At 33.5% G+C, this 15,374-nt stretch overlaps 1 protein-coding gene across 8 annotated transcripts in view; it reads left to right on the forward strand.

Moving 5' to 3' along the window:
• LOC123527447 (uncharacterized) overlaps nucleotides 1-15,374 on the forward strand; it is a 166,228-nt gene that overhangs the window by 15,125 nt on the left and 135,729 nt on the right. For 5 of the 8 annotated variants that reach the window (XM_053523414.1, XM_053523412.1, XM_053523417.1 and 2 more), the window contains exons 1-3: nucleotides 2,439-2,544; nucleotides 13,194-13,650; nucleotides 14,113-14,184. In XM_053523414.1, coding sequence (XP_053379389.1) covers nucleotides 13,246-13,650; nucleotides 14,113-14,184 — 477 coding nt within the window. In that variant the 5' untranslated portion in view covers nucleotides 2,439-2,544; nucleotides 13,194-13,245. Of the gene's footprint in view, nucleotides 1-2,438; nucleotides 2,545-2,661; nucleotides 2,813-13,193; nucleotides 13,651-14,112; nucleotides 14,185-15,374 lie in introns of those variants that run through there. The other 3 variants (XM_053523415.1, XM_053523413.1, XM_053523416.1) reach the window with 3 other exon arrangements.

Genomic DNA, 15,374 nt, shown 5'->3' on the forward strand with positions numbered 1-15,374 from the left:
TAAACAACCCTGATTTGGTTCATATATCTGTTCATTTTATTATCATGTAAGTTTGGCATGATATTTCTCTATTATATCTAAAAATACCTCTGGTATGCGAACATTTGTTAAGACAACAAAGGAACAAAACTGATAATGTCAAAAAGGTATCTGCGATATGATTTACTATTATTTAAGAACACAAAGGACAGTCCTTGGATGAAATAAAGACATTAAGACTATTGTCATTTGAGGAAAGAAGAAAAACAAACAAGTTAAAGAATTTAAACAATACTGAAATATGTATTACAGGTCGTATCACCTTGTTTATGTCCATAAATAAAGTGTTAACAGTTTTTGTAAGAGAATATTTATTACTTCACTATTTTTACATGAAGAAATTGTGAAGACAAAGAAATCATTAATTGCACTGTATGTAGATAAAAGCTGAAATAATTATCAGACTTGTTTCATTCTTATGGTCAATACTTACAGGAAAACATGGAACAAGTAGGAATAAATATAAGATTAGCATATACAAATTCTGTCAGAGGAAAAGGTTTTGCAAAAGGAACAGAGAAAGAATTCAAAGAGATAAAAAAAGTAACTAATATAAATTAGAAGATACTTTTGTATGAAATAGAAAAAGTGGAAACTCAACAGGTCTCTTAACACGACAAAAACGAAACATTTATGTTGCAGGCTCTCTTTGATTGAGTCTGTTCATGGACGGTAGTGGATACGCATGCCTAGCATAGTAGTAATTGGCAAGAAGTCAAAAGAAAACAGGGCTGAGTTACTAATAGAAACTGATGGTTGGCTGTGGCTAAAATGCAATAGGAATTATCTAATATGCATGTGCAATCCTCACGTTTTAATGTTTCGGGTCTAGTAGTTCTCAAGTTAATGATTGGAAACGGTTCCATGTTCCTACTACTGTGACCTTGAGAGAATGACCAAAAGATCCAGAGGGAGCATCTACTTGACATATCTAATCTTTCATTGAAGCTGAAACATTCTTAATTATGTTGTTTCTCAAGTTATTGACCGTAAACGGTTTTCAATGTTCAGGCCTCTGTGACCCCATCCCCCCCCCCCCCCCCCCCCCCCCCCAAAAAAAAACAAAAAAAAAAAAACATTTCATCTCCATGAGTTTAAAGGTCTCGGGTTAATAAATCCTCAAGTCAATGATCGTAAACCGTTTACCTTGTCAGTCTCTGAGACCTTGACTTTGAACAAGTGAACAAAATCTCAATAGGGATCATCTACTCTGCATTTATACTTTGAAGTTGGAACATTCTGGGTCAAATGGTTTCAAGTTATTGGTCGGAAATGGTTTCCCATGAACAGGTTTTTTTTTGACTTTGACGTTTATTGATGGAAAAATCAAAAGGGATTATCTGCTCTTCTAGTAAATCATCCAATGAGGTCTCACCATTTTCTGTCATGTGGTTCTAAATATATTAGAAACGGGTTTCCATGTTTTAGACCCAGGTGATCTTGAAATTTGATTAAGTTACTACCAAAAAAAAAAAACCAGGATAATCTACTCTGCATGTCCAATCATCCCATGAAGTGTCAACATCCTGGGTCAAGTGATCTCGCGCTTCTGATCCAAACGGTTTTCCACGTCCTTGAAGCTGTGATCTTTAATCAAGTGACCCAAAAATCAATAGAGATAATCTACTATGCATGTCCGCCCATCTTATGAAGTTTCAATATTATAGGTCACAAGTGGGTCAAAGTTATTGATCGGAAACTGTCCCTGTGACTTTGAATTTTGAATACCATAAGAATCATCTAGTACGTAAGCCCTTTCAATTTAGAGTTTGAGGAATTTAGGTGAAATGGTTTTCCAGTTATATATCGGAAATAAAGTGTAATGGATGGACAGACGATCGGACGGGGAGGGCAAAAACAATATGTTTCCCCTCCTTCAGGGGGTGGGGAACAATAACAGATAGAAGAAGACTCTCTAGAAGCACCCGCCGACAAAAAAATATTCAGAGTCTTACATAATAGGCCAACCTGTTATCGAAACTAAGATAGAAAGGTATAGAGGACGAGTTGCTTTTAAAACGCCCATGATCGAGTATAGTTTGATTATATGAAAATATCAAAATATGAATCATCCTGTAAAGTTTTATCTTTGAAAAAGAAAACAGAGATTGTAAAATGACAAAAAGAGCAGTTACTTTGAAACGCATGTCCATGCATATTTCTTCCCAAAGTCAATAGTAAACGTGGTATACCAAAACATATATCAATGCAAACGATCAGTACAATCATGACAAGCCTCGTTCCACAGGGTTAACTACATTTAAATTTTAATAACAAAATCGTTCAATAATATTTCAAATATCTATTAATAGTTAACTATGAAACCAAATATCTTTGTCCTTCTTTTTTTTCCGAATATCTATAAATAGTATAATCTTCATGTGACTGAGTAACTATTGCCAACGATGTTGAAACGTCATTTCCGCCCAAGGCGGTATAGTTTTTCTGTGTTTCTGTGTTTTAGAATTCTGTGGATTAGAATGGACTTCAGTAAACAGAAACAATGTAAGTTCACACCTTTCTTTAATTTGTGTTAATTTGTCTCCTGTCTTTCAGCAAAACTAAAAAAGAAAAAGAACTGTTTACTCCGAATGAAATCAACTTGTCCTCTATTTTTTTCAGAATATCTATAAATAGTATAATCTTCATGTGACTGAGTAACTATTGCCAACGATGTTGAAACGTCATTTCCGCCCAAGGCGGTATAGCTTTTCTGTGTTTCTGTGTTTTAGAATTCTGTGGATTAGAATGAACTTCAGTAAACAGAAACAATGTAATTTCACACCTTTCTTTAATTTGTATTAATTTGTCTCCTGTCTTTCAGCAAAACTAAAAAAGAAAAAAAAAACCCGAATGAAATCAACTTGTTCATTATTAGCTTTAAAAACGATATGTAAACATGTTTCACAATACAACACCAGGCATTTTATTGTAAACTTTGTTGACAAAGACATTCTAATAGTAGTGTTAACTGTAAAAAGCGGACACTTTTGACGTGCACGAAATTAAATAGATATTGATTAAGGCCTGATGTCTTACAAATGTTTATCTTTATGAAAAAATCTGCCTGTATATAAATAAGTTTGAAGGATTTGACGATATGCTAAAATAATTGCCAATAGTAAATTTTCAAAAGAAAAATCCCGTATTTTAAACACGAACATTAGATATTTGATATCGAGATGTTAAACATAAAGTGTTTTTTAGTGACACAGTATAATTATTATTTTTGCAATTAGTATTTAAATTCTGTATTGTTCTGACATTGGTTATACGCTTGACCGTAATGTTCAAAAGAGCGCTTAATATACGGTAAAGTTTGTAACATTGTTTATACAATGCTGTAAGTGTTTCGTAAATTGCAATCCAAAAGCAAATTTTAGATGACTTTAATTTACCATAAAATGTGTGCGAGACATTAAAATTAGCTATAATTTTGACATGATTTCAACGAAAGTTGTTTCGACATGGCATATTTTGTCTGTCTGCCATACAGTCCAGTATAATGACCACAATATCTTGTCAAACGGACATGCCATTATGTTAACTTCTTAAAAGCTGTGTTATTTTATCTGTTTGCTATACTGTCTTGTCCGCCGACTATATTATCTCGTCAAACGGACATACCATTATGTTTACATACAACACTAACTTGTTAAAAGCTGTGCTATTTTTTCTGTGGCTGTACTGTCCTGTCTTCTGACTATAGTATCTTGTCAAATGGACATGCCATGTAAACGTACATGACTAACTTGTTGTGTTATTTTGTTTGTATGCTATATTATCTTGTCTAACGAACATATTAGCTTGCCGGATAGACATGCCATTGAATCTACATACAGTATTATCTTCTCAAAAGTTTTGTTATTTTGTCGATTTGCTATACTGTCCTGTTTTCTCTGACCATAGTATCTTGTCAAATAGTCATGCATTTATGTTAACGTACAGTACTAACTTGTTAAAAGCTGTGTTATTTTCTCTGTTTGCTATACTGTCTTGTATAACGACAATATTACCTTGTCAAATGGTCATGCCATTATAATTTATATAAACTTACAGTATTAACTTGTTAAATGTTGTGTTATTATGTCTGTTTGCTATGCTGTTTAGTCTACTGTCCCTATTATCTTGTCAAACGCACATGCCATATAATCAGCCGATATGCTATCATGTAAACATAAACAGGAATTTCAGATTATATACATTACAATGATTAAAAGCTGCTATCAGTTATATAGACATTGATGTCGCTAACAACTCTTTTATTTTAATTTACAAATTTCTGTAGATAAGATCTAAAAAGAAACATATTTTGCTGCTGTAATGACGCACAATAAAATGCTTCAAAATGGGAAAAAAGGTTTGGGGTTATCGTGCATTAGAGAAACATTTAGTAAAAAAAATAAAATTTGGTGAGTTTGATTTTTTTAAAGTTGTAAATTCTTTTCAAAAATCGTTATTGCTTGTATTTCAATATTGCGAAGTGAGATGTTACCAAGTTCTTTCAAGTCTTGTTCCAGGGGTCTATATCGGTAAAACAATTATTAGTACCTTTCTGTCTAAAACTGTTATGCACTGATCTTAGATGTTTGACAAGGAAGCATTGAGTAGTCTGTTTTATGTTCGAAGAATAATCACGGGATCAAAACTGGCAACGTCCTTGGCTTCACTTATTTAACATTTCCTTGCATAGGAAAAACTTTATAAGTATTCTTGCCTAAAATCATTATGCCCTAAATTTGGTATTTGACTTGAAAGTTTGTGCAATGTTCATCTGCCAAGTTTGATTAGATAATGTACATGTATCTGGGTTAAAATTTGTCACGCCCGGGCTTCACTTGTTGATGAAAGAAAAAAGTCGTCTGGTCTAAAGCTACAAGACCTTGAACTTACAGATATTTTACATGTAGCTACTACCAAGTTTGTTAAAATCATGCTATTTGGGTGTAACTTTTTGACCCACTTTGGGGTTCACTTCTTTTCCATAGAATATTGGAAAAATTCCTTTCTAATGCCCTGCGTTATGGTCCTCTATAAAATGATGGTTTAAATAACCAAAGTTGCAAAGCCAAAAAGCTTTTGAATACATTATAAAGTGATTTATAACTCTACAGACGTAACTTCTTTCCTATAATGATAAGTACATTATTTTCAGTTTTCATAGATTTATCTTGCAATTGCCGCAAGGTTGTAGAAAATAAAATTCAATAGATATCACATAATTACAGCAAATTAAATTTTAAGCCCAGATGTGACATCGGCACAAAAGTCGTACGATAAACGAGCATTTCGAATGAGATAATTATGTTCTTTCTTTATAACTGGTCTTTACATACTTTTCAATGGCACAATAGGTAACTGAATAACTGTATTATATTTCAGAAGACCTTAAACGACGTTCTAAAAGATCTCAAAATCAAATCAAGATTTCGGTGTTTGTTATACTTGGTCTTAAATATCGATTAAATATATTTCAACAATCAACTCAGTTTTTAAGATTTGTTTAATAATTCAATATGTCTACGCAATGAAGTAATAATTATTACTTATTGGATTTTTTTGTTTTGTTTTGTTAATTAGTCTGTGCAGAAATGATAATTATGATTTTTTTCATTTATACTATAAAATTCAACAACTTAAACAGCTGTAAAAGAGATATCTCTACTTGTCATTTTTACAAATGACACAGAAAAGATCAGCTTTGACTTAACATGTAAAAATATATCGACTTTGGTTGTGTCATGTATAATTGCTGATTTACCTTGAACGACAATATCAGATTTTAAGGTAGACGTTTTCCTTCAGTGACACACAGGTTAAACAAACTATCCCCATATATGGTTATCAAGCTAGTTTTTTCAACGAAACAGTAACACGGGTGTTTCAAAGACCTTGACATTGTACAAACAAAATCATCTCACGGGTGTTTGTAGTTCTTTTAAATCTGTTGTGGTGTTGAAATCTGTACTTTTTCTTAAAGTTTGCAATATTTGCATTTAATTGGTGTTCAGCTTGCAACACAGTCAAATTATTAATGCCTGGAGATATACTTCGATGTATCCTATTTATATTCGTTATATTTTTGTAGCTTGAGCGCTCTTGTATTTCTATTATTAAAAGCAATAAACACTTGCAGGAATGTTTCATAAGCTGAATTAAGGTAAACTTCTTGACTGACTACAGTCAGGTGTCAAAATCCGTTATTATAAATTTGTACGTCGATAATTAATATTACACTACGTAAGATTTTTTTATCCTTACATTTATACAACTGCTGGTGGGGAAATATATCTTAATGTAAAGTTGTAGAGTACTTCTTTTATGTAGTTCCAATCAGACTGGTGGTAAAACTGTAATTATTCAGTCATTTTCGGTGCAATTTGTGGTATTACTTTCTTTAAACGAAATAGAGTCGGGTTACTCCTGTCCTTGTGTTTGTATCATTATGACGTATGGTAGATATATTTCAAAACGAACATGCGAACAAATAATCGTAAACGTTGGAATGCTGATTGTAAAGTAGACACACGCTTTAATCAATGTTAAATTATTCTGATAATGCAAAACTAAATCTAGTTTTCAAGTAAAAGAAAAAGAAAATGTAAATATCTAATTTATATGGTATAAATGTTTAAGTGGAATATTTTCTTATAAAGTGCGTTAACACCTGGAAAATTTAAGTAACTTTCTTTGCACATATTTCAATCGGTATCATTTTTGTGTAGGGTGTCTCAAGTAAACATATTGAATAAGACAGAATTCTAACTGCAATATTGACACAAAATGGTAGATTCCTGTAAGACTGTTTTCAATTTTGCTTGGTCCCATGAGTATTCTACCACTTTAGATTAAATACATTTTATTAAAGACCCACCACGACCTAGTGACCTTCTTTTTCACCCACATAAACTTCATGAAAACCATTCTTAAAATACAGGCAATGTACAGCTATACTACAAGTTTTTTCGGGTTGACGATTTAGGCTATTTCTGAATAAATGTGTCTGCAAACTAATTTAGTCAATCTCTTTTCAGCAAAGTTTCAAAAATATAGATAAATTACTATCTTATACTGTAGAAACAAAATGTGATAGAATTTTAACTAAATACACTGATATCTGTACCTGTTGCTACGGTAATTCAATAAAATGTTAAGACATTACACACATTGTCTTAGCCTAATATATATCACTGTAGTAACTAGATACTTGTTATTTCTCATGCAAAGCATGTATTACTATCATCATGGAAATGCAAAAGAATACAGTTTCTTTGTGGCGCGTCTGCGCCGAGTAAAAGTAACGAGTACAGCCAGTCAACTTACCCGTCTAACTATCCGTTACTGTTATCTCTCTGACCAGTGACATTCCGAATTATACCTTCCACGGGGGAGGAAGTGTCACACGAAGGATGGAGTTCTTCTGATAATCTGTCATGTTTTTTTCTGATAACTGTTACGGAGTTCCTGGAAAACGTTACAGAGTTCGTCTGATTTCTGAATGACGTGCCATAGAATCGTATGAAAAAATGGTTATTATTTATCTTTAAATAGAGAGAATGGGGTGTAAAACTAAAGTTTGATGGTCAAGGTTGCCTGATGTCTTGTGCTATGCGTCAGAAAAAACTGTTTAGTCTAATAATCAGCGCCACTACTTTGAAAAGAAGACAGTTTGAGTAAAATATCGAAATCGTTTGCTCATTCATACATATTATTGTTCTTATTCACGTTCTTCATCCGCAGCACATGCAATAGAATAATTTTAGTGCAAAGTTGCAAACATATACATGTACCACTTTCTAACAATTTTATGCCCGATTTTTCAAATGTTACGGAATTCCGGTGATAACTCTGAAGATGTCACAGAGTTCTTATGATAACTTTTATTACAGCGAGGGTGTTTCTTGAGCTATGTTAAGATACTTTTTAGCTAATTTTATTATTTAAAAAGGCTGTTAACGATGTTCTAACGTAATATATTTATCCAAGGCACAGTATTGTGGTTATATAATGTACGGTATGAGTCTTTTGTAAAGTTTAAAACTATATGCAGTATAATGACATATATAGTAAAATACGAATAGATAATAAATGCAGTAAATTGTATTTTTTCCGTTCTATCAATGGATGTGCTAATGTTCGTGAACAACGATTTATTGGTTTCCGTTTTGATTGATCACTGAATTGAAATCAAATCCGTTATCTTTAATCTAGGGTACATCTATTTGCTGCATTGTCAGAGGCGTTCGGATTAAAGTTAAATGCTTTTATGAAAATAGACATGCGATTAACATTAGCAAAGTCGCAAACACAATTTTCCTTGATAAATTTTATGTATATTTTACATTTGAGGCTATAATATTGGTGTGTTTTAAAATAATTTCTTGTCGCCGTTTATAAGTATTAATTAGTTATTGTACGATTTTTGTTGATTATGGAGTATAATCTACTGTCGTGTGGCAAATTATGGTCCCTAGTCAACAAATATCATACAATAACGATTTTAATTTAGAGTTATTTCCATATTCTCATAGTATGGTCATGCTCTAGTCAAATCACACATGCTACAGTATTATTGGACCACATGCATAGTTCTGTGTTCCGAAAGGAAATTTGACCTTAATTTTGACCTAGTGACCTATTTTTACATTTCTCATCCTTCAGCTTTCAAATTTGGACCACATGCATAGTTTTGTGTACCAAAAATCTTTGACCTTGACATTGACCTAGTGACCTACTTTCACATTTCTCAGGCTACAGCCTTCAAATTTGGACCACATGCGTAGTTTTGTGTACTGAAAATAACTTTGACCTTGACATTGACCTAGTGACCTAATTTCACATTTCTCAAGATACAGCCATCTAATTTTGACCACATGGATAGTTTTGTGTACCGAAAAATACTTTGATCATAACATTGACAAGCGACCTACTATCACATCTTTGAAGGTACAACCAGCAAATTTAAACCACATGTGTAGTTTTGTGTTCCGAAATGAAATTTGACATTGATTTTGACCTAGTGACCTACCTTAACTTTTCTCAGGCTACAGCCTTCAAATTCGGACCACATGTATAGTTTTGTGTTCCGAAATGAAATTTGACCTTGATTTTGACCTAGTGACCTACTTTGACATTTCTCAAGCTTTAGCCTTCAAATTTGGACCACATACAAAGTTCTGTGTTCCGAAATGAAATTTGACCTTGATTTTGACCTAGTGACCTATTTTCACATTCCTCAAGCTACAAACTTCAAATCTGGACCACATGCGTAGTTTTGTAAACCAAACATAACTTTGACCTTGACATTGACCTAGTGACCTACTTTCACATTTTTGAAGGTACAAGCTTCAAATTTAGACAACATGCATAGTTTTGTGTTCCGAAAGAAACTTGACCCTTATTTTGACCTAGTGACCTACTTTCACATTTCTCAAGCTTCAGCCTTCAAATGTGGACCACATGCACAGTTCTGCGTTCCGAAATGAAATTTGACCTTGATTTTGACCTAGTGACCTACTTTCACATTTCTCAAGCTACAGCTTTCAAATTTGAACCACATGCATAGTTTTGTGTACTGATAAATACTTTGACCATAACATAAGCTACTACTTTCACATTTTTGAAGGTATAAGCTTCTAATTTGGACCACATGCGTAGTTTTGTGTTCCAAAAGGAAATTTGACCTTGATTTTGACCTAGTGACCTACTTTCACATTTCTCAAGCTACAGCCTTGAAAATCCGACCACATGTATAGATTTGTGTTCCAAAATGAAATTTGATATTGATTTTGACCTAGTGACCTACTTTCATATTTCTCAAGCTTAAGCCATTCCGAAATGAAATTTGATCTTGATTTTGACCTAGTGACCTACTTTCACATTTCTCAAGCTTCAGCCATTCCGAAATGAAATTTGATCTTGATTTTGACCTAGTGACCTACTTTCACATTTCTCAAGCTTTAGCCTTCAAATTTGGACCACATGCATAGTTCTGTGTTCCGACATAACATTTGACCTGGATTTTGATCTAGTGACCTACTTTTGCATTTCTCAATCAAATTTGGACCACATGCATAGTTTTGTGTACCAAAAACATTTGAACTTGACATTGACCTAGTGACCTACTTTAACATTTGTCAAGGTATAGCCTTCAAATTTGGATCACAAGCATAGTTTTGAGTTCCGAAATAAAATTTGACCTTGCTTTTGACCTAATGACCTACTTTCACATTTCTCAAGCTACAGCTTTCAAATTTGGACCACATGCATAATTTTGTGCACTGAAAAATACTTTAACCTTGACATTGACCTAGTGACGTACTTTTACATTTCTCAATCTACAGCCTTCAAATTTGGACCACATGCATAGTTTTGTGTATCAAAATGAACTATGATCTTGAGATTGACCTAATGACCTACTTTTACATTCCTCAAGCTACAGGCTTCAAATGTGGACCACATGCATATTTTTGTGTTCTGAATTAAAATTTGGCATTGAAATTTATCTAGTACTTACTTTCAGATTTCTTAAGCTGCAGCCTCCAAAGTTGAAGCACATGCATAATTTTGTATACCGAACTGAACTTTGACCTTGAAATTGATTTTGAGACCAACTTTCACATTTCTCAAGCTACAGCTTTCAAATTTGGACCACATGCATGGAACACATGCACAGTGATGTGTACTGAAATGAAATTTGACCTTGAGCTAGTCTTGACATTTGGAACAATCAAAAATGGCTCAATGGTGGGCGCAAAGATCAATCTGTGATCGCTTGGTTGACTGGTGATCTCATTAACACGGGTTGAGAAAATAGTGGCCTTTACCAGGATATATACTCGTGACATTTTTGGGTGGTGGTCTCTATCACAGGTTCGAATGTATTTGATCTGGATCTTACAAATAAGCTCTCAAATCTATTTTAATACTTGATAAAATTTTTAATATTCACAAGGAGGCAAGTGGGAAGGCAATTATTCAAACAATAGCTCTGGGAAGTTCATCCTTTGATTTCAACAACAAACCATTCACCGGTACACCTATTCGTAGGATCTGAAGGGAAATGAATCTTTATACTATTTTCATTGTGAGTACCAATATTTCCTTTCAGACAATTCATTTAAGCAACAGGAAACGTATACGATATGTGCATTTAAGCAAAAATACTAAAATTCGAGATTAGTATTTAGAATGGATCTATATTTCATCGTCCGCCATCCTGCTTATATAGTTTGAGTTATGAGCATCTACTCCTCTGCAACTACCGATCGGATCTATACCAAGACTTCACTAAAATTGTCCTTCAACATCCGTGTGTTCCGTTTTCTAAAGTGTGCTTAATGGTATTTTTGGTCCTATTTCAGGGACTATCAATGCTAAAACTATCTATTAATAATCCTTAATCAGCTTTTCAAATCTTATCACTCGATGGATTTTTACAAAATGTGGTTTGAAGTGCTCTGTAAGGTTTCACTTGACCATTTTAGCGGCCGCTACAGCTAAAGACATAAAAACCTTTTTACAAATTTCCCTTACGAACAACTTAAGCTTCATCTGCAGAATTTTTCCCGATATTCCTGAAACAGAAACTCAAACAGAAACATCTAAATTAACTTTAAAGACATCCATCAAAGTATGCGGACCAAAATGTGTGTGGAGTTGTAAAAGTTTTCGACATGTAGAGAGCTTAAAGGTATTACATCAAAAAAAATAAAAATGAACATGGCCACCAAGCTGAAAATAAAGATAAAAATCATACAGTGTATCTTAGTTACCCGTTCATGCTTATTTCAAAACAACTGAAGAAATTTTCTTTATGCGACCCTCACCGAGGAAAGTTCACATTATTCACAAATTCAAAGTTTACTCGACAGAAGCTCCTGACCGGGTTAGGAAATAGTTTCGTTGTAATGACGTTTGTGTTACACTCTATAACGATTGCTCAGTTTTAGGGCTAGTTACAGTATCATGCGCACAAAGATATCATATCTGTTCATATAGCAGACACGAAGATAGATCAACATGAAAGCTAGTTGAAATTGCCCGGTATTGGCAGAATGAAAAAATAAATATTTTTATACCAGTTTCACTTTTTTTACGAATAAAGACTCATCAGAACTGACATCTTATGTTTATTTCAAATCTCGATTATAGACAGACAGTTCCGGCAATTGGTCTATACTAATAATTATTAGTTTACTGTTCTTTTTAATTGCGCTTTTATTTTCTTTGATCTTTGGCCATTATTTGGAATAAATTATTCGCCATGTTTGTTCAGATTGCTGCTTATAGCATAAATTAATCCACGATAATTTCCAATGTCATGTACATGCCGAAGAAAATCAATAAAAGTGACTAGTTAGGCGGAAGGACAAGTTAAAATAAAAGATTTTTTTCCAAATAGTTAGATTCAAGGCAAACCATTAAATGTTTAGTTGTGATAGGCGTTCAAAAGATATGATGTCTGTAAAAAGATTCTATAAAAAACTATATTATTGCAATACGTAGCTGTTAAATGAAATGTTCATGCCATGCCGTGACTATAGGCCAGGTAAACGGTTTCTTAGACCTCATCAACATCCATCCGTCTTCCCGACGTTTTTTTAAACTTATCCGTTGTGCAATTCTCAAATTCATATGAATCAAGTTTATATTTGCTGTGTTGTTAGCAAAAGAGAATACGTAAGGGTAGACTTCTTGGACGCACAGAGCACCAAAACCAAAGCCCCAGAGCCATGCATTTGCAAAGTAGGCCCACATAAAAAAGAAGCTGTAATGGAAACATATTTCAGACGGGTTGCTTCAAACATCCAGCAATTGATTTATGCTAAATATAGGAGGGGAAGGAAGTGGTAAGGGGCAAAATTTGGCCGGGGGCACGGGGAGGGAACCCGAAGGTGAAAGTTGAATAAGGACTCATAAGGGGAAAACCACGTTCCTTAATAACAGTCACACTACAACGTAAACCACAATCGCGCAAACTCTGATGTACCAGAGATAAACCAACAGCCACACCCAACTAAGTAACAACGAAAAATGAACATGCAACACATAAGAAAACAGCAGGGCACCGGTAGCCTACCATTTTAGCGATATGTTAATATACATTGTTTTGACTCACTAAAACTTGCCTAACCATTTTCTTACTTTGACAGTGTTGAATCACACGTAGCGACATCCAGAAAGAAACAAGAAGAGGAAGAGGAAATGCAACATTTTGTAAATATGGCAACAGCCCAGCCATCACAAGACCGGGTTCACCTTTTTCGCCTCCAAACTCTTATTATAGATGGAGGCACTACAGTCATAAGGAACATAATTGACCAGAAGAGCTCCAATGTTCCGTTTAATGTGTTTCTTAGTCATGAACAGACCGCAGTAAAGGCACTGGTGGGCAGGAAGATAGTAACGAAAGCACAGTACAATTTGCTGTATCCACAAGGTGGTAATCCTCCTTCTATCACTGACCTTGACCTAACTCTTGCGACATGCCTGCTGAGAAGCCTGAAAAGTTTCAGACTAAACCCTAGACATAACTGGAGTGCAACACCGCAGCAAACTGACACTTCCATTGAGGCAGATTTATGTCGTCTAAGAAATACACGAAATGAGGTATGTTTACCTAACTACATTAACTTTACTGTGTTCTATCAGCAAAATAGTTCCCATTTTTATTCTTCAAATTTAACGTTTAAAGTTAAACAAACTTGATATCAAATGAAAGTATAAAATGTACATTTGTTTCTAAGACGATATTTATATTTCTCATATAGTCCGTTTTATTTGACCTGGCGGGGCGGAGTTAATCTCTGACTTATGCAAATAATGATAATCTCAAAAAAACGAGCAAAATAGGTAAAACAATATAATTGTTTCATTCCGTAATCTTCGGTAATCAACGACTAAAATTCAACGCTACATTGGTTAAACGTACCACATACCCCGCAAAAAAACGCCAGGTCAAATAAAATGCTTATGATAAAAACGTATACTAAATTTGTCGATGATAAAATGTTTAACAAATGAAACGTTACATGCGAACTTTAGAAGATGCATTATCTATATTTCTTTCAGATAGCGCATAGTCCGTCTACGACGGGGATAGACCAGGCAACATTCCAGGTTAAGTGGAATGAAATCGAGACGGTAACTATACTTTTTAGTCGGCTTTACCAAGACCTTTTAATGAGACTGTGTATGGTAATTCTGACTAGAAAATGGACTGACAATTTTTATTTGTGACATGTGGTATTTACTCTGTTTCTCTGTCAATTTACTGTTTTACTTATATCACCGAAGTTTCATTTTGCGCGCTTTATTAATTGATTCGATCTGGTGTCTTTTTAAAGTGAAAAATCCCGTTAAAATCAAGAAAATATTATAACTGTTCTCTAAAGACACAAATACTGTAGATTACAAACTCGGCATAAAGGAAATACTCAAGATAATTGAAATTTGAAGAAGTAGATTTCTGTCAGCTCAGTACTAGAGTTACTTTATATTTATGCAGATATGTTAAAAATATACGTGTTTTAACCAAAGGTAGACATATAAATTTTCTGAAACTGGGAAAGCAGTTATGACAATATCTTTCTTATCTGGAACATAGAAGAAGAGCAGTAAGAGAGCAAATATATCATATTTTTTTATGTTTACATGTAAGGCTTGATTTGTCAAAGAATCTTATTATTTCTATTTCAAAATTGAAATATATTCCCCGGTACGTTTAATTTGATTTGTACAATAGTCATTGTTTCTCTTTTACAAATACTAAAACTAATTAATCAATTCAAAGAAGACGATATTATCAAATCATTTAGAAAAATAAGCTTGAATAGAATAAATAATAATCTATTCCATTGGCAATCAATTTTTTGTTGTTTCGGGTCGATGCCTCTACGGCTACATGTGTGATATAAAATGAAACTATATATTATCAAATTAAAGCAGCATCATGTGTGTCGTCGTGACTTTAAATCCAACTGAAATATGATTTCAATACAAATTAATTGGCGTTTTCAAAAGGAAAAGTATATGGATAAACATCCAATATAATAAATTATCAAATTGCGAGAATCAGATGCTCTTTAAAAATATTATGAATACTGCATCAGCAGCTGCAATAATAGTGCAATAAAAACCATTACTACTTACTTATAGATACATAAATATGATGGACTTATATTTAAATTTGATACAAGAGAACTCATGATTGTAACCTCAACAATTGTAGCAGAAAGAGGCAAACTAAAATATGAAAAGAGTGAAATGATAGATCTGGAATCAGAACCTTAATAATGTAAAGTAACATGCATTTTTTTTTTGTTAATAAATTG

Source organism: Mercenaria mercenaria, chromosome 14, assembly GCF_021730395.1.
Source record: "Mercenaria mercenaria strain notata chromosome 14, MADL_Memer_1, whole genome shotgun sequence".
NCBI classification, from domain to species: domain Eukaryota; kingdom Metazoa; phylum Mollusca; class Bivalvia; order Venerida; family Veneridae; genus Mercenaria; species Mercenaria mercenaria.